General features: G+C 43.4%; 1 protein-coding gene across 3 annotated transcripts in view; it reads right to left on the bottom strand.

Annotated features, from left to right (window-relative positions):
• The window catches only part of kcnip3a (Kv channel interacting protein 3a, calsenilin), a 93923-nt gene that overhangs the window by 46896 nt on the left and 22027 nt on the right, over positions 1–25000 (bottom strand). For all 3 annotated transcript variants that reach the window (XM_048244312.1, XM_048244309.1, XM_048244310.1), the window contains exon 2: positions 4989–5163. In XM_048244312.1, coding sequence (XP_048100269.1) covers positions 4989–5163 — 175 coding nt within the window. The remainder of the gene's footprint in view (positions 1–4988; positions 5164–25000) is intronic.

The raw sequence follows: 25000 nt of genomic DNA on the forward strand, positions 1-25000 counted from the left end.
AGAGGAGAGAGAGAGAGGGGGAGAGAGAGGAGAAAAGGCTGGAGAGAGGGAGAGAGAGAGGGAGGGAGAGAGAGAGAGAAAGAGAGGGAGAGAGAGGAGAAAAGGCTGGAGAGGGGGAGAGAGGGAGGAGAGAGAGAGGAGGAGAAAAGGCTGGAGAGAGGGAGAGAGAGAGGGAGGAGAGAGAGGAGAAAAGGCTGAGAGAGGAGAGAGAGGGAGAGAGAGAGAGAAAAGGCTGGATAGAGGGAGAGAGAGGGAGAGAGAGAGGAGAAAAGGCTGGATAGAGGGAGAGAGAGGGAGAGAGAGAGAGGAGAAAAGGCTGGATAGAGGGAGAGAGAGGGAGAGAGAGAGAGGAGAAAAGGCTGGATAGAGGGAGAGAGAGAGGGAGGGAGAGAGAGGAGAAAAGGCTGGATAGAGGGAGAGAGAGAGGGAGAGAGAGGGGGTGACGAGTGAAAGAGGAGCTTCTAAAGTTTCAGCGTGACCCCCAGGTGGAGGATGGTTTGGTTGTCACGGAGACGGGATGCCTGCTCTCAGAGGACCACAATGCCTTTGTACCTCAGATCGTCATTCAGTGAGCTAGACCACAGTCAACACAACAACATCACAACAACACCAACACACACAACCAGACATCACAACAACACCAACGCACACAACCAGACATCACAACACCAACACACACAACCAGACATCACAACAACACCAACGCACACAACCACAGAACACAACACCAACACACACAACCAGACATCACAACACCAACACACACAACCAGACATCACAACAACACACAACCACAGAACACAATACCACCACACACAACCAGACATCAAAACACCAACACACAAAACCACAGAACACAACACCAACACACACAACCAGACATCACAACACCACCAACACACACAACCAGACATCACAACAACACCAACACACAACCAGACATCACAACAACACCAACACACACAACCAGACATCACAACACCAACACAAAAAACCACAGAACACAACACCAACACACACAACCAGACATCACAACAACACCAACACACAACCAGACATCACAACAACACCAACACACACAACCAGACATCACAACACCAACACACAAAACCTCAGAACACAACACCAACACACACAACCAGGCAACACATCAGGGGCTGATATCACATCACAACTAGATCTATTACATTATGAAAGATGAAAAAAATAAACAAGAGATGCAGACGCCATTGGTGTCCATGCTTCCTTTCTTCTCCTCTCTCCCCACAATACAGACCTATTTCACGGTCTACATATAAATATATTTTAAACTTTAGTCCTCCACAACTTCCGTAAGACTAGTCTTCCACAGTCTTCCAAAATAACCTGTTTTCATGAACAGGAAACACATTTATGCTTTATGAAACAATTGTATTTCAGTCAATCTGTAATACCTGGACAACCCCAAATGACAAGCTAACATCGGACATCATTTAAATATTTCCCTGAGAGTCAAAACTCAAAGGGCGGCATCACAAGTCTTTGACATCTCATTGCACTCACGTGGAAGACACAGGAACAGAGAGTAGGGGAATAATCTAGAGTGTGTTCTCCTAAACACACCAGTCTAAAAATAAAAACAACAAACAAGTGCTTGACACTCAAAAAGTCTGACCTCAAAAACTAACAATGCATTCTTTCCACCACTAGAGGGAGCCATTGTAGGATGGAGAATGGAGAATGAGAATAACATGCAATATACGCTTGGTCCAGCAGAGGGCACAGAGGGGCCTATTTCAATGGGGAACCAATAGAAACGTACTGTACACCACTGTGGCACCACTCAACAGTGACGGACAAGGTCAGAGGCAGCAAGTGGAGAGTCAGTCATTGGTCTTTCTCTGCTACTCTCTGATAATAACTCTTTAGACTACCTCAAAGTGTTGCTAAATGAGAAGGAATAGATAGATAGATAGATAGATAGATAGATAGATAGATAGATAGATAGAGAGATAGATAGATCATACCTGTCAACATTTTTTTGGGGGGGGGGGTGTTTATACGGATCTGTGTTTGCATATTTAATGCGTTTCATACACGTGTTTCAACACTGCATTTGATTCGTTGCTTTTACCTTACCATTACCTTCGCATGCCAGTTATGTATCCACCAGCTGCCTGCCTGCAGCCTACTTCCAAAACTCCAAAGCTGCTTGCTGTCAGATTTGGTTCGAGGGCACAAGTTCAGTGTATCAACAACACTCAATAACAGTTTATGTGATGTGTTCGAATTAAATTCCCAACAATTTCACAACAGCTAGTTCTGGGTAGGCCATTCAACTAGCCCGCTTGCTTACGACCGAGACTCAGGCTGCGCGGTCGGCACCCGCTTCTTATTTGGGTTTTGGGTTGCCTGGTTTTTTAGCCTATGACAAAAGCGGTTGAAATTGAAACTAAGTGATGGGTGTGTATGTGTAGGGTGTATTTCATACACAATCTGGCAACCTGGGAGATGTCAAACTAATAGAAAATGAATGAATGGATCAATGATTTTACAATGAAGTTTGATGGCCATGCAAATTACGGGAGTTTTCCGGGAGAAATAACAAAACGGGAGGGTGCTAGGAGATGACCTTGAAATACGGGAGAACCGGGAAAAAGAGGGAGGTATTGATAGGTATAGAAGATAGATAGATAGATAGATAGATAGATAGATAGATAGATAGATAGATAGATAGATAGATAGATAGGTGGATGGATGGATGGATAGATAGATAGATAGATAGGGTGGATGGATGGATGGATAGATAGATAGATAGATAGATAGATAGATAGATAGATAGATAGACAGATAGATAGATGTAGATAGATAGATAGATAGATAGGGGGATTCCAGTGAGGAAACAACATTGACATTATGATGAAGTGGGAGGTCTTTAAGTTCAGCTCTTCATGAAGAACGGTGCATTAATGCTGCTATCTCATTTCCATGGTTTCACTGCCCCCATCTTGTAGTTTCTTCTCTCAAGTATCAGAGATGGCCCAGTGAGCTCGGACACTTCCTGCTGACCGTGCTGTGTCCGTTGGTCGAGGCAGAGATATGTTCTGAGGGGCGTGTGGCCTAGGTGACCAGGCAACCAATCGATGAGGGGAGGAGAGTCGAGCGTATCACGGTTACAGGACTGGTCATTACATCCCCGTCTCACGCAGGAGGAAATAACACTGCTGAGGTCAGCAACAAAATCATGATAGAGGAGGGGGAGGAGAGAGATAAATATATGTGCACACACACACACTCTCTGACTCATACATACTCACTCACACCCAAACACACACATACACACACACATACACTCTCACAGAGAGAGAGAGAGAGAGAGAGAGAGAGAGAGAGAGAGAGAGAGAGAGAGTCCCAGTCCCAGTTGGAGATAGTCCATAAAAGCCTTTGCCTTTGAAGTCTGATTAAGTCTCTAATTGCAGTCTGAGCAGCTCCCACCTTCTAATAGGCTAATAGAGAGCGCGGAGGTTCCCCTCGCTGACTGGACCTGCTGGATTGGACTTTACGCGGTCCATTACGCGCACCTTCTGGGCCTCGGACAGAACAATCCCCTTCCTCATACCTGCTCCAGCATGGCTCTCTCTGGAGCTAATGGAGCGGAGCTCTGCTCTCGTCATCGTGGATAATCCATCACGCTGCATCTCTAAAGCTCACGCACCTCCAGAGCCTAATACACTCAACACACTCCAGCCACTGAGATGAGAGAAGTCTGTCTAGCCTGCAGTAGCCGCAGGTTGTACCATGCAATTGGTATAAGTTGCTTTGGGTAAAAGCATCAGCTAAACACATTGATAAATGCATAAACAAACTAAAAATAAATAGGTAGATAAATAGATAAATAGATAAATAAGTAAATAAATAAATACATAAATACATAAATACATAAATACAGTACATATATACATCCATGCTGAGTCTAAAACACAGTACAAACTTCAGCTGGAGAGAGGCAAGTTCATCCCAGGCACCACACAAGGCAGAAGGGGAAGCACAGTCCACGGTCCACACACACATTCACACACACACACACACACACACACACACACACACACACACTCCACAGTCCAGATGTCTTAATCAACCAACCCATCCCTCTGACTAATCCTGCGTGGGATGAGTGGGGGGGGATTGGGGGGGTTGGAAGACACGGCTTTATTTATTTAGGAGGAGGGTTCAGGGTTCACGCTATTAAAAGCTCTGCCTACATAACAGCTGGCTCTGGCTCCAGACTGGCCCAGGTCCGGCACAGACGAGGTGGCGGCGGCCGAGTCCCTCTGTAGGAGGTAATCCAGGGGCAAGGCGCCATTTTCAGATTTCACAGTCATCCGCAGTCAGAGTGTGGACCTGGATGAGTTGTGTGAAGCTCTGTTTGCGTGTCGGCTGAGTATATTTCTTTAAAAACTCACACGTCACAGTAGACAAATAAAAGAGTAGCAAACTCAGTGGATAGATAATATCTACGTACACACACACACACACACACACACACACTATCTCAGTGGATACACAATATCAGTGTGATCGTTCTGCTCACAAGGACGTTCACAAGGTCTTGCGTAGGTCACCTCAGTAACATATCATGGTCTTGCTAAGGTCACCTCAGTAACATATCGTAACATATCATGGTCTTGCTAAGGTCACCTCAGTAACATATCTTTTGTCGCCATCATTCTTAAGCCGTTTGTGATGTAGTCACCCATCCAACAGCCACCTCCACACCCTCATCATCCCCAGCACCCCACTCACCTTGTCCATGCAGCTTCGAGGGGGACCCCCTCACGCACACACACACACACACACACACACACACACACACACCGCACACACATACACACACACCATCCCTGCTCCCACTCACCCTATCCAAGCAGCTGTGATGGGGATCCCCTCTCTCTCTCTCTCTCACACACACACACACACACACACACACACCCATCCCTGCCCCTGCTTACCTTGTCCCTGTGGCGTGGTTGTAGACAGGATCCATTTCACTAAGCAGCACCTCATCAGGGCTTTGCGGGTGAAGCGGGGCCGCTGCCATTTCCCAGAGTTCTTCTTTCGGCCCGGCACCGGCTCCATCCCGTTGGCATCGCCCAGGAGACTGCTGTCAACAACCTTACCATCCTCCTGCAATCATTTATCAACTTTTATTTTAGAGTTATGTGTTCAGTTACCAACATTATCCTTAATTAATCCATTAACATTTAACATTTAACATGGTTAATTCATTAACATTATGCAACCGCAGCATTCAGAAGACTTCATCTTCATAGACATCCAAAGCAAACACTCTTCAATCAAAAAAATCATTCATCCATTCATCCTTCCCTCCTTGCATCAAAAGTCTGTGCCGTTCATAACAAAATGTGATGCGATCTACGAAAACCCTTCACATGATGCACTCAAAAATCCTTTATTTTAGCTCCGTTTCAACCCTCTCTGGTGAAATTTCACCAACTTAAGATTCTGATACCATCCTTGCAACATTCTGGACACCGTCCCCTAGCAAAATCCTGGATACCATCCTCCCAAAATCTTGGATGTTGCTAGGATAGTATATCAGAATCATAAGTTGGTAAAATTGCACCATGTGAAGGGTTTTCCCAGATCACATCACAAGTAGAGTTCCAAAGGCATAACACTGTTTGATCTGTTCCTTGAGTATCTATGCTACCTTTAAAGGGACACCAGGCAACGTTTTCGTGTTAATTACTCATCTTCGTAAGTCGGTATATGGTTAAATGACTCATTACAGGGTGAATGAAGACTCTCTCGCCCGCCCCTACTGCCTGTAGGAAGAATATCCCGCTTGCAAATTCAGTGTATCGTACCCGCCGACCGAAGCAGGATCAGTTTACATCCTGCATCCACAGTACAGAGGGAGGCTAACGCTTGCTAGCGATTGTTGCAAACGGTGTGTATAATGGCAGAGCCGGGAAAGAAGCAGCGAAAACCCTTGACGGAAGATGCAAAGAAAAGGAAAAGAGCTTCAGACCGAAAAAGGGAGTCAGGCTTGAGGCTGGTGTCCCTTTAAGATCAGGCTTCTTTCTGCCTAACACAGATCTTTGAGAACCCCTCAAGAGAACAGCCTCTGCAGTCTGAGAGGGCAGAACCGGGTGTCAGTCTGCAGTACCTGATATGACCCCAGGAAAACAGCGCTGTTATTATGCAAAGGGATGAGCGAGGAGGTCTGGGTGAAATAGGCACAGCAAGTAACTGGGCGTACTGTGACGGAGACGGAGGTGAGATTAGACTCTGAGTTTACAGGGACACACAGCCATGTAGAAAGAGATGGAAACTGAGGCAATGGAGGTGGCTGGAGGAGTCTGTCCTCAGAATCATAATCGGAATGGAGGTGGCTGAGTGTGTCCTCAGAATGGAGGTGGCTGAGTGTGTCCTCAGAATGTCCTCAGAATGGAGGTGGCTGTGTGTGTCCTCAGAATGGAGGTGGCTGTGTGTGTCCTCAGAATGGAGGTGGCTGAGTGTGTCCTCAGAATGGAGGTGGCTGAGTGTGGAATAGGAACAGAATGGGAGTCTAGGCCCTGCAGCTTAATTGTTATGCAACCAAGCATGCCAGAGCCTATTCCGACCAATTGCAGATGAGGCAGCCGTGTGTGTGTGTGTGTGTGTGTGTGTGTGTGTGTGGTGGTGGTGGTGGTGGTGGTGGGGGTGTTCACAGCTTGTACCAGGAGCTTGTCCACATTGCTACCTCCAGCCCTTGTGTATATAGTTGTGCCACCCTTTGTGAGAAAACGAGTTTCATTTCCTATAAAACCCACAGCTCATATTCACACCTATCCTTCAAATGTTTTCTCACTCCCCCACCCTGAACTCCTCTTCAGCCTCTAATGCTATTTGTCTCCATCTGAGTCTGATGGCAATTCCAGAACTCCCCCTTGGGCGTCTAATTTCCATAAATGCCACAGACGCTGTTCACTTGCCCGAAGTTAAGTCATTCGTTACCCAGTAATGCAGCCAACTGGGTTGATGCCGGGTGACATTTCTATTGAGGAAAATGTCAAACTTCAAAGAGCGTTTTCTTTCCGCTTTGCGGTTATGATGATAAATAAGATTCATATCAGAAGGGAATCTCGAAAATCTAAAATTAGGAGAAGGGTGTGTGGGTGGGTGTATGTGCTCCTGGGGGGGGGAAAATGAAGGGAACTACAGTGGCTTGATCATGTGTTATTTAAAAAGACGAAAGCAAAAAAACTAAATTAAAACCACATTTTTGATTTCATAAACATCACTGTTTGTTTGTGACATGAAATGAGGTAAGAGGTCTGAGCCTGCAGACAGACTGCAGTTAGCAGAACAATTATAAACAAACGACGCGGTGATACTAATACACTTGGCTGGTGTTGGCAAAAATGTCTCTATCGGGGTCCTTGCATTCAGTTCTCCTGTGAAGCTCTCATTTAACCAGCCATAAAAACACACTCCGTTTCAGTCACCATATTCAGCTTTCTTTTGGGAGGGCCCAGTGACTAGAGTTAAACAGAGTCCATCTGTTAACTTTTGTCCCTGCGGTGAGCTTCAGCTGTGCTGGTACGAACGTCGGTCAACGAACAGAATAAGCATCTGTAGTCTCCTGGCATCCCAACAGATTAAATATTATATCACCCTTGATGTTTAAAAACCAACCTGACGGCTTCCCAGAAAACAGATTACTGTTGACCTCTCCCATCCACAGATGCTTGGACAGCAGGCAGACGCTGTTACACCCTCGGAGAGTTATCTGTTATCACATGGCTCTGTTGCCTTTCAAGAGAGTTCCATTATCAGCATCATAGTTGTTCCACAAGACTTCCTTTTTAACATTCCATATGTTATCTTAATGCAGAGGAAGTAGATTGGGGCCCAAATAGAACGTTCAAGCATTGTTTTTGTTTACCTTGTTGAAAGGGTCTATAGCTATATCCCGCTATTTGTCGAGAACATCAGCTGACGTTTCATCAGTGATCCGTTTGTGAGAGCTGCAAATTTTACACCACAAGTAATGTACGGGCGACATTGCGACATTGCTATCCATCACCAAACAGAATGTTCAGCTATCTGACATATTCTGTTGGTGTGATTTGTACGAGACAATATTGACACTTGATTTCGTTATTTGTCAAGTGCATCAGCTGATGTCACCTTAGTGTTTGGTTAGTGGAACGATACGCTGTAAACTTTACACCACAAGTCATCTCCTGGAGAGAATGTTTGTTTGCTATCCATCACAATACAGTTGTATACATCAAGAGTAAACTTTCTCATAACTATCACACCTGTCATCCAAAAATTTAAATCCAGCAAGTCCGGGCCCTGCAGATTATTTGTCATGTGACCAGGGATGCCATAGCCTATTCTGGCCAATCACAAATGAGGTGTGTACATGAAGTGAACTGAACTATCATGGTTGTATACATTGTTGCAGTGTGTTTGTGTGTGTTTTTTTGTTTGTTTATTTCTCTTCACTCCAGAGTGGTTTAAGCACCAGACCACCAGATCTTAAATTCTCTCCATGTCTGGACGACACATAGTTGTCCAATAAAAGTATCCTGCTTGTGAGTCAGCAGATCAAAGCAGAGCTGAATCTCCGTCCTTTTGAGCCCTGCATCTCTGAGTCAGTCAGTCTCCCATCTAATCTCTGAGTCTCCCATCTCATCCCTGGGCCTCCCATCTAATCTCTGAGTCTCCCATCTCATCTCTGAGTCTTCCATCTCATCTCATCTCATCTTTGAGTCTCCCATCTAATCTCTGAGTCTCCAATCTCATCTCTGAGTCTCCCATCTCATCTCTGAGTCTCCCATCTCATTTTTGAGTCTCCCATCTAATCTCCGAGTCTCCCATCTAATCTCATCTCATCTCATCAGTGCACTGTGTACAGCAGCCTGAGTGGATTGGAGTGTGCAGCAGTGTGCAGTGTGCAGTATGCAGTATGCAGTGTGCAGTCTGCAGGGACTGCATCTCATTCCTGACGGCTTCTCATCAAAGCTACGGGTCTCGTTGGCTACATTCACCCTCTGCGAGGCTGTGGCTCACAGATGAAAGAGTCCAGCGGTGGTGCCTGCTGTCTGGGGGCTCATACTGCTCTGGGTGGGTGGACTGGCTCCGACTCCTGGGTGAATTATGGAGCCTGGGAAAGTCTGTGAATAATCTGTGAGGGCGGGACGCCAGGCAGGCCAGAAACGGGCTTATAAAAAGACAGGATGAAGAGGAGGTGTGGAGAAAGAGAATGGAGAGAGAGATGGATAACACTCCACTGAATGATTCAGGAACAGTGGAGGAATGCAAAGAGAGAGAAAAGGGAGAGAGAGAGAGAGAGAGAGAGAGAGAGAAACACATTTATAAGAAAAGTGTGAAATGTAAAAATGACCTTCTATGAATCTCAGTTCAGACAGAGAGAGAGAGAGAGAGAGAGAGAGAGAGAGAGAGTGTAGTATTGATTAGATGGAGGGACAGAGAGCAAGGCAAGACAGGGATAATTGAAACTTTACATCCTTTCAATTATCAAGTACAGATCCCCATCATTAAAGTGTTTCATTACCCAAGTACCCAACACAATTGGGTAAGTGTTTCATGCCATAGTCATCTGGTAGGAAGCAGAATCAATATCAAGTTAACTTTCATATTAGTGTGTGTAGACAGAAAAATAGACAAACAGATGGGAAGTCTCAGAAGCCCACGTTTAATTAAATATGTGTTTGCTTGAAGACAAATAATTAACTATCATACTGACATTTGTGTGTCGTACAAACATCTTCCAAACAGGAGGGAAGAGCAGTTCTGATCCAACCACTCGCAAACAGACAGCACACATACATCACACACATCAGCATAGCCATGCCCGCTCCAAAATGTTCATTGTAAAAGAAGTGTTTCTCTCTATCTCAATACACACACACACACACACACACACACACACAATGCCCGCTCCAAAATGTTCATTGTAAAAGGAGTGTCTCTCTCTATCTCAACGCACACACACACACACACACACACACACACACACACACACACACACACACACACACACACAATGCCCGCTCCAAAATGTTCATTGTAAAAGGAGAGTCTCTCTCTATCTCAACGCACACCCTCACTGCTCCCCGAGCGGCGCTGTTGTTGCAGGCATCTCACTGCGCCGGGATTAGTGTGTGCTTCACTGTGTGCTGAGTGTGTTTCACTAGTTCACAGATTGGGATAAATGTAGAGACCAAATTTCCCTCACGGGATCAAAAAAGTATATACACTTATACTTACTACACATTTAACTGATCATACAGATGAATCCATAATATGGGTATCTGTAATATGATGTATTTTAATATTTGATGGGATAGCCCATAATATAATTATCCAACCCTGTCACAGTGTGGGTGGATACTAGTGAGAGTGGATACTAGGATATCTGGACACTAGGATATCTGGACTGACAGATTTCTAAAGCATCTCTCTAGAGCTTTTGTTTTTGTTTGTGTTTGCGAGTGCTTACTGACCGTAAGAAATTCAGTAAGTGTCCTACTTTCCATCATCCACCCATCAGCTGCTCGACATCAACCTCAACATTTCCAGACCCGGCTCACATCTACACCATCTCCTGTTTGTTTATTTATTTTTTTGTTTATTAGAGGGGTTTGTTTGTTTGTTTTGGTTGCTTTCCTTCCTTGTCCTTTCTTGGGAACAATTAGCGATAGTGAAAGACTAGCCTGGTCCACCCCTGTTCCCCAGCAGCAGGGCTTTTGCGCTGTCTGAGCCTAGCCAGCGTCTCCCCTGTCCACTTTCTCCCCTCCTTCACTCCCCTGGCTCAATAATTCAGAGCTGCACTGTAAAATCACATCAATAAGAGATGGCTGCCGCACTGTAGCTGAGCTGAACACCGGGGACCAGAGGCACCTACAGCTCCCATTCAGCCTCTCTAGCCAGCAGACCAGCCTGTCAGAGGGGGAGCACACACACACGCGCCGCGCACATACACACACACGCACGACACACACACACACACACACACACACACACACAGACACAATACACACAAACACCCACACACACACACGCACACATGCACACACACACACACACACACACACACACGCACCACGCGCACACACACACACACACACTTAATATACACAGTGCTGCACTTAACACACACAGTGGGAGTTGCTCTCTACCTCTCGCTGCCATTCAACCTGTCATTCAACACTGAAAGAAAAGGCAGCGGGATCCACACACACACACACACACACACACACACAGGAACAAGCTGGGGTATCGGAGAGGACAGAGAATGGACCAGAGTAAGCAACAGAAAATCTCAGATGAATCACACACACACACACACACACACACACTCAGACACACATGCCGGGCAGCCTGTAGGAATGAGTAATAACAGTGTAATGGGATGTGTAATAGCAGGTGTATATAATTGTGTTATAACTGTCGATGAACATGTCCAGGAAGGTGATTTGGTGCTGACTACACCAGAGACGCAGCCATTGGTCAGGGCCTGTTTCTGCATCACTAAGAGCTGAAAGCCATCCTCTGAAGTCAGACATTAAAATCTCCCAATAGATACTGAACAGAAGTGATGTAAGATGATGCAAGGCATATCAGCTGATCTGAAATCAGTAGGTTCCCATAAAGGCCTAGAGAGAGAGAGCCTCATCTGAAGAGAAGGACAACATGAGCTTGTCTCTAGAGACCAGGGGAGACTTTGGTGTGTTCTGATGGTGGAGTTCTGGGGAGACATTAAAAAATCAGGTATTGAATCATGTGTAGCAACAATGCTACTAAGACTAGCTTTCCTCCTAAATAAAAAGCGTCCATGAAACTTGAAAGCGTTGATATTTTTTCAGTGCACTGCGGGTAGCTCTGATTTCACAAACCGTCAGATTGGTTTTGAGTTTTAGAAAACACCATACACATACTAATTGTTCCTACCCCACAGTTAGTCCTCATTCCCCGGCGGCTGGCTGCCTCTGTGATCTATTGTCCACCCTGGCTTGTCACAGAGAAGGGACAATGAAGAACACAGAGAAACTAATGAGAGAAGTACAATATGCAACCCACTGTGGCATTATAATTAGCTCAGTGTGTGGGTGTGCAAAAGTTTTCTCTGAAATGTGGAGACTTTCACTGACTCCTGTGCCCTTCTCTCATTCCGCAACCAGCCGCAGTGCATCATGGGAAAAACAGACACACTCAGTGCCTTCTTGCGTCGCTATGGTGATGTGGTCTGCTCTGTGCATAATTCTATAAAAATCTGAGAGCTTGAAATACTTACATTATTACTCACAGGATCATATAGGTGCTATTTCTACACAATCCAACATGTCACATATCAGGGAAGGCTGTTATAAGAATATTATTCACACAGAGACATACAGTAGTTCTGACTGAACTATGTATAATGCAGTAGCTCTGGCTGTCTAAGCTGAAAAACAGTGAAGCTGTTATTGTTTAACTGCTTTAATTCTGTTGAACCATCCTCATTCTTTGATTCTTCATACTGTGCAACACTGTGTGTGAACGATTGTGCTAATATTGCACCACTGAACATGAAAATATTTTTTGGTCCAAATCTTCTGTTTGCTTTTTTATCCAGTCGCCTACTTCAGCTACAAACACTACAAAGGCTGGTCCTTTCAGCTGAAGGACACAATGTCGTCATCATTTCTAAACCAAGACAAGAACGCTCCTCAGTTCTGGGGTTGTGGAGGTGAAAACACTGAAGGATTGTGGGAGATAACATCAGCAGAGACCAGATCTGGGCCAGATGATGGTAGAAACGCTGAGGAACTGTAAGAGACAGAGCTGCACAAATCAACTCTGCGCTGGGATCTGGTATGGATTTGTGTACCTGATCAGTAGAAACAATGAAACATCGTGTGGAGGATTGCCACTGCCAGTGTTTGTTCGTGTGTGTGTGTTTGCTCCGTGTGGGATCCATGGAGTCAGCCCTTCAGCAGTGAGTGTCTGTCTAATTAGAGCCTTAAAGAGGAGCAGGGGAGCATTAGCATGCAGCTACTAATCTCACCAGCCATCCTATTGGAGCATCCTAACCAGCGACAGCGGAACAGCGGACCAGCGGACATTCCGATAGATGGATAGATACTTTATTGATACCCAAGGGGAAATTCAATACGGGGATCAAACTACGGGGATCGAACCCGTGACCTTGGCGTTATTAGCACCCCGCTCTAACCAACTGAGCTAACCGGCCACCATCACTCCCAGAAAGGCCCTCATTTTCACACTGGCTCATTAGCATGCAGCTAATCCCACCAGGTATCATATAGCGGCATCCTATCCAGCAGCCATCCCTCGTGTTCACACTGACCCATTAGCATGCAGCTAATTCCACCAGCCACCATGAGAGCCTCCTCCACATTGCAAGACGTCACTTTCAGAACCAATGGGGGAACTGGAAGTGGTCGAAGGAAATCGCGAAGCTCTCCGTGCGCTGTCGAACAATTGATTATAGAACTCCTGTTCAATCTAATAAATCTGGCTCTGCTTAATGTGAAAATGTTTCACTTCAATGTAATATTGCTATCCATAGTAGGTTGATGATTAATGATACCCACAATACATACTGCTTATGGGAATGCCTTTCATCACTGCCTATTAGACTCATGCACAGAGAATCACAGGCTCAGTCCCTGCCTCGGTCATTGCCACAGTGGTGGCAGTTGTTGTCAACTTTCAGAGAGGCCACAAACAACTGCCACCATTGTCCATCGACGGAGATGCTGTGGAGAGAGTGAGCAGCACAAAATTTCTGGGGGTGCACATCAGCGACGACCTCTCCTGGACCACCAACACAGCATCACTGGCAAAGAAAGCCCAGCAGTGCCTCTACTTCTTGCGCCAAATTGAAGAAGGCAAGTGCCACGCCTCCCGCCATGACTACATTCCCACAGAGGGACCATCGAGAGCATCGCCTCTAGCAGCATCACAGTGTGGAAGCTGCACAGATCAGAACAGGAAGACCTCCAGCCGACTGTTAACACAGCTAAGAGGATCATTGGAGCACCACCCCTCCCTGCAGGACATTTACACCACCACCTCACCCGCAAGCACTAATGATTGTCAAGGATACAACCCACCCTGCACACCTAACTGTTTAGCCTCCTGCCCTTCTGGAAGCGGTACAGGAGCCTCCGCCCCGCACCACCAGACTGGCAAGTAGCTTCATCCACCAAGCAATCAGGATGCTGAACACTCTACCCACTCTCCCATCACTGACAGCCCCCACTCCACTAGCCAGCCAGAACCTAGGGAAACTAGGATCCCTGTCTACCCTAACCCCCAACACCGCCTGTGGAACTGCACTGTGACTCGGCGCAGCCTAACGTGTTGCTGCTTCACATCAAGCCTGATATACTTGAAATTACTGCATACTGCATATCAATGTAAATATACAGGTCACACAAGCACAAGTTTAAACTTCATGTAACTGTTAAGACTATATAAATATACAACACAACTACCTCTATTTTTTTTTTATATATATGTCGTATATTTCTATTGTGATACATACATGTTCTATATTTCAGTCTTGCACTTTAATTTAATGTTTATTGTCTATGGCTATGTCTATAGTATGTCTATGTCTGTATTTAAAGTATGTCTATGTCTGCATGGGAAAGTAAGAAACAAAATTTCAATTCTTTGTATGAACAGTGCTTCCACTTGCAAGCGTCTCATGCTAAATCACCCACTATGTGATTACTGTTTTAGACTTGATTTAGATTTAGTGTTATTTAGTATAATTTGTATTTTAGTATATTCTTTATCTTCTACTGTCCTTATTGCTTGTTGTGTTTTTTATATTATATACTTTAATTACTTTTACTCTGCTGTTAGTGAATGTTGTGTGTGATGTCTGTATGCTACTGAAACCTTGAATTTCACCTTGTGGATCAATTAAGTATCTATTTATCTATCTATCATGACTCTAGAATAATGTAATAACGTTGGTTTCCTCATACTGCTGGTTATTTCCGGTGGTTCCAAAAGCACAACATGTTACTAGTTGTGAGATGGTCAGAGGCTAGAGTGCTGACCTGGACTGCTAAACTTGCCAGCGTGCTAAACAGTTTATCCAAATCCTGAGCTATAGAGGGTTTAGACTGTACTAAGGGTTAGAGGCTGTTTAGTGTAGACCACAGTTGATAAACTGCCCATTGCTATGTCATTATAGTCAGTTCTGTTTTAACATACACTTCAGTTGATTAGCTTCTACGGCTGCGATAACTAATCCTAGCCATACATTACGGTACACTGTTACATAAAGCAGGCCAGATACTGTCCATAAACACAGAAAGGCTATGCGGATCAGAACATAACAATTTATTTGTCATGTATACGTTACTCAACCAATACACTAGAAGTCTATCTAAAATAAATAATTAAAAAGTTACAGATAGGCTAAACATTCCAGCAACCATTCTCTTAACACTTGGACATTCCCATATACATTCCTGTTTTTCCGATACACTCAGCCAGCTTATCCCACCAGACATCAGATGAGAGCCTCCTCTACACACCACCCAACCATGAAATTCTTACTATGCTCCCACATTCCCACTGACATTCCCACTAATATTCCTGATATCCCACATTCCCACTGACATTCTTACTATGCTCCCACATTCCCACTGACATTCCAACTAATATTCCAACTCACTCAGACGGGATCAGAGGAAGAGCACAGACCACAAGTGTAGTGAGGTGAGGAGAGGGAGGAGGAGAGAGAGGATAAGAAGAGAGGAAAGAGGAGAGGAGATAAGAGAAGAGAAGAGAAAAGAAGAGAGGAGAGAAGAGAGAGGAGAGAGAGGAGAGAAGAGGAAAGAGGAGATGAAAGGAGAGGAGAGAAGAGAGAGGAGAGGAGAGGAGAGAAGAGAGGAGAGGGAGGAGATAGGAGAGGAAAGAGGAGATAAAAGAAGAGGAGAGAAGAGAAGAGGAGAGAGGAGAGGGAGGAGCAAAGGGAGGATGAGGAGAGAAGAGAGGAAGAGAGGAGAGGGGTGGAAACAGAGGATGAAAGACACACCCTGGGATCTGAATGAGGGATGAAGGGGAGAAGAAGGACGAAATCAAATAACAGAGGAAGGCACACACACACACACACACACACACACACACACACACACACACATGCACACACACACACACACACACACACACACACAATGCACACACACACACACACACACACACACACACACACACACACACACACACACACACACACACACACACACACACACACATGCACACACACACACACACACACACACACACACACACACACATGCACACACACACACACACACACACACACACACACACACACACACACACACACACACACACACACACATGCACACACACACACACACATACACATGCACACACACACACACACACACACACACACACACACACACACACACACACACACACACACACACCACACACACACATGCACACACACACACACACACACATGCATTATGCACACACATAAGCCATTATACACACAATAATAATACATGCACATGCACACACACACACACACACACATTACTACATGCACACACACACACACACACATGCATTACTAATAATACACACACACACACACAATTCAATAATACAGGAACAGAGGATAGTATTTTGGAAAAAAAGTCCAGTGTTCTGCCCAGACTGAGAGATTAAAACCTCAGGAAACTATTGCCGTGTTTTCTTGACTTACAGTTTTTTTTCAACTGCTTACACACAAAATCTTTTCTCGTCACACAATTTTCTAAACATGTCATCCAAACATCATAACCTCACACCAAATCTGCAAAACCATACACTAATTCTCAATGTTTGACTCAGTTTTCAATGTACTAAAACACATTTTGCAAAAACACCACACTCAATTTTTCTACTTAACACACAAAATCTAACAGGAAGTAACTTGATTTAGTTTTTCAAACACAACTCTATCAAAATGCCACAATTAAATCACCAGTGCTTCACTCCCACTTCCGTCACATGTGCAAACACTCATCACTTTATTGAACACCACAACTAATCGTTGGTTTAGTATAGGCCTATAAATAGGTCAAATGTCAAGATGTCTGTTTTGTCAATGGATGACAACGCAGAAAAGAGCCAGGAGAGGTGGAGGTAGAGGCAGAGGACGAGTTAATGAGGTGTTGGGGTTCGGTGGAGGAGAGCAAGAGGAGGAAGGAGAAGAGGAGAAGAGGACGAAGGACGAAAGGACATGGAAGAGACGAGGGCAAAGAAGGGAAATAAGGAGAGCCGCCTCAGATGAGATTAGGGCTACATTGATTGATCATGTGATCAACCATGGCTGACTCATGAGGGAGGCTGGACTGAGGGTCCAGCCAAATGTAAATTCCATTTACGGGGCAGGCATTATCCTAACATATCAAATGAGAACAGGTATGCAACGACTGTATCTACAGTAATATATACTGTACACATAATAGTTATTTCAGCACAACTGAAAAATGCATACAATAGTAGTTCTTACTGTACTGTATCATGTTACTGTACTGCATTTCATGAATCATGAATGGCCAGTGGGTGTGTTACAGCATCATACTATGGTACAGGCTTACTGCAGGAAGATGGACTATATGACATAGCACAATATTCACTATGTTTATGAATCTTCTACAGAGTGGAAAGGCAAAGAACCGCGGAGGGCTTAGGGCTAAATTCAATCGGTTTGAGCAAGAGATTTTAAATCATAAATATGGTTCTGGCAAATACAGTTTTTTTCAACTGCTTACACACTAAATCTTTGCTTGTCACACAATTTTCTAAACATGTCCTTTAAACATCATAACCCGACACCAAATCTGCAAAACCATACACTAATTCTCAGTGTTTGACTCCAGTTTTCAATTGACTAAAACACATTTTGCAAAAAACCACACACAATTTTCTACCTAACACACAAAAAAATCTAACAGGAAGTAACTTGATTTCGTTCTTCAAACACAACCCATCAAAATGCCACACTAAATCACCAGTGCTTCACTCTTTCTCTTCACATGTGCAAACACTCTTTACTTTACTGAACACCATCCAATCATTGCCTTTAGTATAGGTCTATGAATAGATATACTCTCTATATAGGTATAGACCCTTTCAATCTGCTCCTAGAGGATTTCCGGTTGAAATATTCAGAACCAATGCAGATACTTTAAAAATAGAGAAAATACATTTGTACAAATACAAATGTTCTACAAAAGAAATTTGTCTTTTTACTCTATTTTTGTTTGTCCCATGTTACTGTACCATTAGCTCAATACATTTTTTCTGTGCCTCCAGAAATGCCTTAGGAATGCTTACTGTAGAATTGTTTGTTTATGCAGTTGAAAGGGTCTATAGGCCTATGAATACATACTGTACACGACCCCCACCTCCCACACACACACACACACACACACACACACTTGTCTTTAGAAAAAACAAAATCTGTGTTTTCAAAACTCCATGTACATCTGGTGGTCACTGTATTCTTCTTTTGCTTTTTCTTGTTTGTTGTAAACACTGTATTCACAACAGCAAATTATTTGGGAAAATCATCACCATTTTGGTTTCAATATTGCTTGCATTTTTACTGTGTATTTCAACTTCTCTTTTGTTGATACCTCGTGAATCTCACTCTGTATGGAAATACATATAGAAAGCCTAAGACAGAAGAGCTTTTTAGGTTTTGAGCAACAGTGTGTACATGATGTATCCAAAATGTCATATTATGACAAAAAGTGTTTGTAATGTGAGGCAAATGTTTGCTTTAAACATGTGTTTTTGACATTTTGAATGTTGTGTGTCATTTTGCTGAGATTTGGGGGATTTTGCATTTTGTGTGAGCAGTTGTGGGTTTTGTGTGTGGAGTTTTGAAAAATAGACACAGAGTTTTGAAAACGTGTAAACAATTGTAAAAAACTGTAATGTGATTAGAATCCATCAGATCCAACACCATATTATAAATGATGCAACTGTTTTCAATAACATTGTTACAGTAAGCTTGTCCACAATTCATCGTGTCCTCCATAGAAGAAGAATCAGTTAAGCATGAAACAGCTATACAGGGTCCCATTTGAAAGGAACTGCGACCCGAAAGAAGAACCTACGCCATGATTCTTTGTGGATGTATGTATGCAAAACCACTTCCAGTACATTTAGAATTGCACCTACCGAGCCAGATTACATGTAGTGTCTTGGTTTTTGCACATGTGTGTGTCTATATATCTGTATATATACTTTTTGTCTCTTACAGAGAATTTTGGAGATGGGATGCAGATGGAGATGTCCTCCATGAATATATATATATAGATGAGGTGGGCTTCAACTTGACAAAACTAGAAGAAGGGGGAGAAATATCATTGGACAAGGGCCATTTTGATGTCCCTGGGCAACGGGGAAATATTACAATGTGTGCTGCCATCACAAATACGGTGTCCTGCATCACCATGCAAACACTTGGCCCCTACAACACTGCTCACATCATAACTTTTCTGGATGCAACCATCTATGCTTGTTCCAGGTCAGCAGAATCAAGATCAGCAAAGATTTGTGGTCATATGGGACAATGTCAGCTTTCATCGGGCCCATCTGGTCCAGAACTGGTTTGTCACCCATCCTCATTTCTCTGTTCTGTACCTGCCTCCTTATTCGCCATTTCTCAATCCAATTGAGGGAATTTTTCTCCACATGGCGCCCGTGGTATATGATCGTCGGCCCCTTATGCCCGATTCCACTTCTCCAGGCAATGGAGGAAGCATGTGGCGACATTGACGCTGTCTCTATTCAAGGATGGATGCGCCATGCAAGAAGGTTCTTTCCTCGGTGTTTAGCGAGAGAGAACATAGCATGCGACGTGGACGAAGCATTGTGGCCAGCCCCAGCCCCGAGGAGAGATGAAGCCTAGACACACACCCAACCCCAACTCCTACCCTCTGCCTAAGCAACACACACACACACACACACACACATATACAGTAATAATTTTGTTTACAGTATAAGTATTTGTTTGAAATCAGCTTTTTCCTGATGTGTTTTGGTTCTGTCCAACTACATGTGGTAGTTGGATTTGTTTTATGTGCTGTACAAATATTGTATTCAATGCAGCAAATGATTTGGAAAAAAAATTTTTTGGTTTCAATTCTGCTTATGTGTGTTGTGAGATATTTCACCTTTTCTCTGCAGTTTTATATAGAAATAAACATAGAATTCCATGAAAGACAGAAGTGCTTTAGGTTTTGAACAACAAATAGTGTGTACATGATGTATCCAAATGTCATATTTATGACAAAAGTGTTTGTAATGTGAGGCTTAATGTTTGCTTTAAACATGTGTTTTTGACATTTTGAATGTTGTGTGTCATTTTGCTGGAGATTTGAGGCATTTGGCATTTTGTGTGAGCAATTGTTGATTTTGTGTGTGGAGTTTTGAGAAATAGACACAGAGTTTTGAAAACGTGTGTAAACAATTGTAAAAAACTGTAAAGTAGTCGGCTGATTTGAGGTTTTCTCAGGATGACATTTTTGTATTATCAATTCTTTATTCCAACACACACACACACACACACACACACACACACACACACACACACACACACACACACACTAGGGATGTAACGATTACCGATAATAATTACTGTTTTCATTTCAAATATCATGATTATCACTGTTGATTACCGCGGTGTGTTTTTAATCCTTCCCAGCTTCATCCGAGCCTGCTTTTGACATACAGTAGGCCTGGTACAATGGAACAAAACTGGTACCCTACTGATTCTGTTGTCTAATTGATGGTTTTAACTACGATTCGATTATTAGGCTACACCTGATTTTAAAAGGCGGAACTTTTCACATAAAAATGTGCACTGCATCATGTAGCCACTCTATCTTTTATGTTCACGTCCACATTAAATCCATTCCACTCACGTTATCAGGAGAATACAGTAGTCTAAAGTTTTATTTTGAACGCTTACTTTGTCCTCACACCTTTTGAAACTATTTCAGCTTGTGTAGGCCTATCAGTGCTTTCTGAACATATTGAACACACTTTTAGAAATACTGTGATAATACCGAAAACCGTGATAATTTTGGTCACTATAAACGTGAGGTTAAATTTTCATACCGTTACATCCCTAACACACACACACACACACCAACACGCAATCTGACCACACTTCCACTCACTCCTCTTTAATGGAGGGAGAGCTGAGGCTAAGAGATTGTGGGGAGGGGGAAGGGATTTCAAAAATGAGAACAGATTTAGTTTGAATAAAAATGGAAGACAATTATACTAATCAATCCTGTTGTGTGTGAGAGAGAGAGGGGGGGGTAGAGAGAGGGTAGATGGACAGAAAAAGAAAGAGGGATAGAGAAAGAGGGAGAGAGAGATGGAGAGAAAGAGGGATAGAGAAAGAGGGGGTAGATAGAAAGAAAAGCAGAAGATGGAGGGAGGGAGTGAACATCAAATCACTTCACTTGGAATGCATTTGCATAACTATTTCTGTTCATTTCACAGAATCGGAGAGAGAGAGGGAGGGAGGGAGGGAGAGAGAGAGAGAGAAGGAGGGAAAGGGGAGAGGGGAGGGAGAGGAGAGAGAGGGGAGGGAGATAGGAGAGAGAGAGGAGGAGAGGGAAAGAGAGAGAGGGGGAGGGAGGGAAATAGAGGGAGGCGAGAGGGAGGGAGATGAAAGAGAGAGCATATATGGTTATAGGGATATAAGGGATGTGGAGGGAGAGAGCAGAGTGTGAGTTAGCAGAGGAGTGTATTACATAACGACCACATGTGAAGGTGGGGAATAACTCTACCCATCCTTTCATCAGAAGATTTGCTCCTTTGTTCTTTCTCTCTTCATCGGGGGAAACAGGGGATGCTGTCAGGCATGGTGTGCCCCCCCAACTATCCAAGCACCCCCGTACACACACACACACCCCACCCTACAAACACACACACACACACACACACACAAAGACACCCCACCCTACACACACACACACACACACACACACACACACACACACACACACACACACACACACACACACACACACACACACACACACACACACACACACACCCCACCCTACCCCAAACGCTAATGCATCTCCTGCAGTGTTCAGCATCAGGAATCATAGCTGCCATAACTAATGGAGATGCTGGAGCAGCAGAACTCACATGAGCACGTCTATTACTCTACATGGAGATGCTGCAGCGCAGAACTCACATGAGCATCGCCTATTACTTTATTATGGGAGATGCTGCAACTCACATGAGCACGTCTATTACTCTACATGGAGATGCTGCAACTCACATGAGCACGTCTATTACTCTACATGGAGATGCTGCAGCGCAGAACTCACATGAGCACGTCTATTACTCTACATGGAGATGCTGCAGCGCAGAACTCACATGAGCACGCCTATTACTCTACATGGAGATGCTGCAACTCACATGAGCATCGCCTATTACTCTACATGGAGATGCTGCAGCCGCAGAACTCACATGAGCACGCTCTATTACTCTACATGGAGATGCTGCAGCGCAGAACTCACATGAGCACGTCTATTACTCTACATGGAGATGCTGCAACTCACATGAGCACGTCTATTACTCCACATGGAGATATGGGCAGCAGAACTCACATGAGCACGTCTATTACTCTACATGGAGATGCTGCAGCGCAGAACTCACATGAGCACGTCTATTACTCTACATGGAGATGCTGCAACTCACATGAGCACGCCTATTACTCCACATGGGAGATAAGGGCAGCAGAACTCACATGAGCACGTCTATTACTCTACATGGAGATGCTGCAGCGCAGAACTCACATGAGCACGTCTATTACTCTACATGGAGATGCTGCAACTCACATGAGCACGTCTATTACTCCACATGGAGATATGGGCAGCAGAACTCACATGAGCACGTCTATTACTCTACATGGAGATGCTGCAGCGCAGAACTCACATGAGCACGTCTATTACTCTACATGGAGATGCTGCAACTCACATGAGCACGTCTATTACTCTAATGTACATGGAGATGCCTCAAAGGCCAGAGATTTATCCCATTCCCAGCACAGAGATGCTCTGAGTGCATAATAGAATGCAAATGCATGGTAAACAACTGTAATGTACGTTCACATAGAATGGACATTGTCTATCCATTTCCAAATGTTGCATTTAGCACTGGCAATCCCACCACAATATTATTCTAAATAAAATGTGTAAGTGTAGGGAAAACGTTTACAGAGATGAAAACACAACAAACAGTTCAGCACGTGCGTTTGTGCGTCTTGGCATACAGTACATGCTGGACGTGACATTAGGGGTGTGGCTGCATCGTTAATTCTACTTTTTAGTTCGAAGTTCGAGATTGAGATGTAATTTCTACATAAAATCGAAATCGTGACACCCCTATCCGAGAAGAGACAGAGTAAGCAAAATATGGTCTCGAGACCGGACTTGAGACCAAGAGCGGACTCGAGTCCTACAACACTAAGTGGTCCAAATATCTGTGTGCTCTGGTAATCCCTCTTGTTCTCTCCCGTGAAGCTTTGTTTTCAGAAGTGCGGAGGGGTTACTATTAATTACTTGTTACTGTGCATAGTGTTTTGCAAAAAGTGTGAGACTGAGAATAGCACAGTTTTTGGGTAACACTTTATAATAACTACACACAATTCATCATTTATTAAGCCTTTGTTACTTATTAGTTAATGGTTTGTTCATCATTAGTAATTTCTTGTTCATACATAATTTATCATCAGTAAAGCATTTGTTCACACAATTATACATGGTTTGTTCATAGTAAATAAGCCTATCCAAAAAATATGTTTGTAAGTACATGATTTATACTTAATAAGTAATGAAACAACCACTTATAATTAAATCATTTTCTTATTATAAACCAGTTGCAAACTATTACAAAATGCTTTGTTCATCATTTGTAAAGCGTTGTTCCTATGTTAATTTTCATAAATAAAGTATTTGTACACACAGTTATAAATGGTTTGCTCATAGTAAATAAGCCTATATCTAAAATATGTTTATGAATTATTTGTAATACTTAATAAATTATGTAATAATATTTTGTTGATGAAGTAATATTTCTAGTATTTAACAGTTGTTACATACACATGCACTAATGATTAGGGTGAGGATACATATTTTATAAACCACTTCCTAATACTATAATTCATGATTAACTCAGGAGTTACAAGTGGTTAGTTAATGATATTTTGTGAGCTTATCTAAAGTGGATAATGGAAATATTACTTAATCAAAACATATTATTGCATAATTTATTAAAGGAACCATATGTAAGATTGTGGCCAAAACTGGTACTGCAATCACTTTCAAATTACTGTAGAGCGGTGTATCCCCTCCCCCTCCCCCCTGACTCAAGGTTGCCAACCCAGATGTCGAAACACTACTGACTTTGTGATTAGTAGATAGGTAGAGGGTGGTGCCAAAACACAACATGACATGACAAAACACATCAACATCAGTTGAGGGCTGCAACTTCACTTTTAAAATGACAATACCCTGGCCAGACTACTGTTGTCAGTGATATAAGTATTTGAAATGAACATGATTTCTTAATGTCTACTGACATATCAGGGCCATTTTATGATTAATTGAAATACATTTCTTACATATGGTTCCTTGAAGTATTGAAGGAATTATCCGGAGTAAAATGCACTTTAGATCAATTTACAGATGATTGGGAGTACATACGTTGAGTTGACATCAAAATCATGTCATTCGGATGTGTTTTGAGAAAGATTTTACCGTTTTTAGTCAAAACTCGTTAGCCTGGAAATGACCAGGGCATGTCATTTCGCCGCTACAAAGCGCTATTTTTATACCTCTTCTACAGTTCCAAACAACATTACACTTACGTGGTAGTGAGTAGAGGG

The sequence above is a fragment of the Alosa alosa genome, chromosome 5 (genome assembly GCF_017589495.1).
Source record: "Alosa alosa isolate M-15738 ecotype Scorff River chromosome 5, AALO_Geno_1.1, whole genome shotgun sequence".
Taxonomy (NCBI): Eukaryota; Metazoa; Chordata; class Actinopteri; order Clupeiformes; family Clupeidae; genus Alosa; species Alosa alosa.